The sequence below is a fragment of the Penaeus vannamei genome, chromosome 40, assembly GCF_042767895.1.
Source record: "Penaeus vannamei isolate JL-2024 chromosome 40, ASM4276789v1, whole genome shotgun sequence".
NCBI classification, from domain to species: domain Eukaryota; kingdom Metazoa; phylum Arthropoda; class Malacostraca; order Decapoda; family Penaeidae; genus Penaeus; species Penaeus vannamei.
In genome coordinates this window covers 5560754-5562451 of record NC_091588.1, presented here as the reverse complement: position 1 = coordinate 5562451, position 1698 = coordinate 5560754, and the positions used below count along the sequence as shown (strand labels likewise).

The 1698-nt window shown below is 52.4% G+C and overlaps 1 protein-coding gene across 1 annotated transcript in view; it reads left to right on the top strand.

Moving 5' to 3' along the window:
* The first annotated feature begins 223 nt into the window (after positions 1-223).
* Positions 224-1698, top strand: part of LOC113811007 (carbohydrate sulfotransferase 10) — a 34629-nt gene continuing 33154 nt past the window's right edge. The window contains exon 1 of the mRNA XM_070117318.1: positions 224-966. Within this exon, the coding sequence (XP_069973419.1) occupies positions 859-966 (108 nt within the window). The 5' untranslated portion in view covers positions 224-858. The remainder of the gene's footprint in view (positions 967-1698) is intronic.

Here is a 1698-nt window from a genome sequence, read left to right as displayed (position 1 = left end):
GGAAGAGGAGGGAGAGCGGGGAAGGGGTAGGAGGGAGGGAGGGTCGGGGAATACCGAGGGAGAGAGAGGGAGGGGATGGGAAAACAGGGAAAAAAGATAGGGGGGGAGGAGAGAGAGAGAGAGGAAGTGGGAAAGAGAAGATGGTAGGGAGAGGGTGGAGGAGGAGGGGGAGGGGAAGATCCCAAAGGCGCGTCGGCCAAAGCAGGTAAGGTGAGGTCCCAGAAGGGGGTCACAGCGCAGCCACACACCTCGTGCTAGTAGTCGCTGAGACGTCCCAGCGCAAGGAAGCCAGGCCGTGCTCGTCCGCTGGCTGCCGAGGGAGGGTGGTGGCAGAACCCGTTTCCTTTTTTTTTTCTTTTTCTTTTTTTTTCTCTATCATAAAGGGCCGAAGGAGAAAGTGACACTCCTGGCGAAAGTTGTGCAATTGGAGGGAAAGTGATGTTGTTATGTTTACTGTGATTATTGTTTTGTTTTGATAATTACAAAAGGAAAATGGAACATGAGTGTTAAGTGGCAGTTGGTCGTTTCAAGAAAAAAATGCGTAATTAAATTTCAGTAATTAAGAATAAAACCTTAAAAATACAAAACAAAACACCAACAGTGATGCCAGAACCGAAAGAAACAACCACTTGAACCGCAACGGAAGAGGTCAGCCGAGGTCAGAGAGGAACAGCGAAGTCAAGAGAGAGAGAGAGAAAAAAATAAAAGTGAGAAAGAGGAAAATAAACAGGCCAAGACGAGAACAAGCCCCACCGACCCAGGAGGAGGAGGAGGAGGAGGAGGAGAAGGAAGGTGTCTCGAACAACCCCCTCAACCCATCAACCCATCAACCCATCAACCACAATCCCTGTTACCAAGATGAAAGCGGGTCGGAAGCTGCACTGGCTGAGCGGTGTCATAGGCAGCGCTATGATAATTTACCTGTACGCCCTCAGACAGTCGCCGACGCCCGTTCCCTTTCTACAGGTAAGAGTCGCAGGTCTTTGGGGTAGGTTAAGGGTACAGGTGGGGGGTTGGGGGTTGGGGGTACGGGTAAGGGGGGGTTTGGGTATGGGTTAGAGGTTGGGGTACAGGTGGAGGGGTTGGGGTACAGGTGGGGATGTTCAGGGTACAGGTGGAGGTTGGGGTACAGGTGGTGGGGTTGAGGGTACGGGTGGAGGGGTTGAGATACAGGTGGAGGTTGGGGGTACTGGTAAAGGGGGGGGGGTATGGGTTAGAGGTTGAGGTACTTGTGGTGGGTTGAAGGTACAGGTGGTGGGGGTTGAGGGTACAGATGGTGGGGTTGAGGGTACAGGTAGGGGGGTTGAGATACAGGTAGGGATGTTCAGGGTACAGGTGGGGGTTAGGAGTACAGGTAGGGGGGTTGGGGTACGAGAAGAAGTACTGGGGTACCGGTGGAGGATTGGGGTTACAAGTAGGGGGTTGGGGAGGTACAAGTGGGGGGTAGGGAAGAGGGGGTGGGAGGGGATAGTGGGGGGTGAAGCCAGGGCGAGTGTCTGCGTAGAGTTGTTTGACCACTCTCTCCCTGATACATCCTTTCCCTTTTTGTTCGGCTTGTCTGATGTTTGTTTGTTTGTCTGTGCGTGTGTGTGTTTGTGTATGCGTGCGTGTGCTTGTGTTTGTGTGTGTGTGGTGTGTGTTTGTTTGTGTGTTTGTGTTTGTGCGTTTGTGTGTTTGTGTATGTGTACGTGTGTGTTT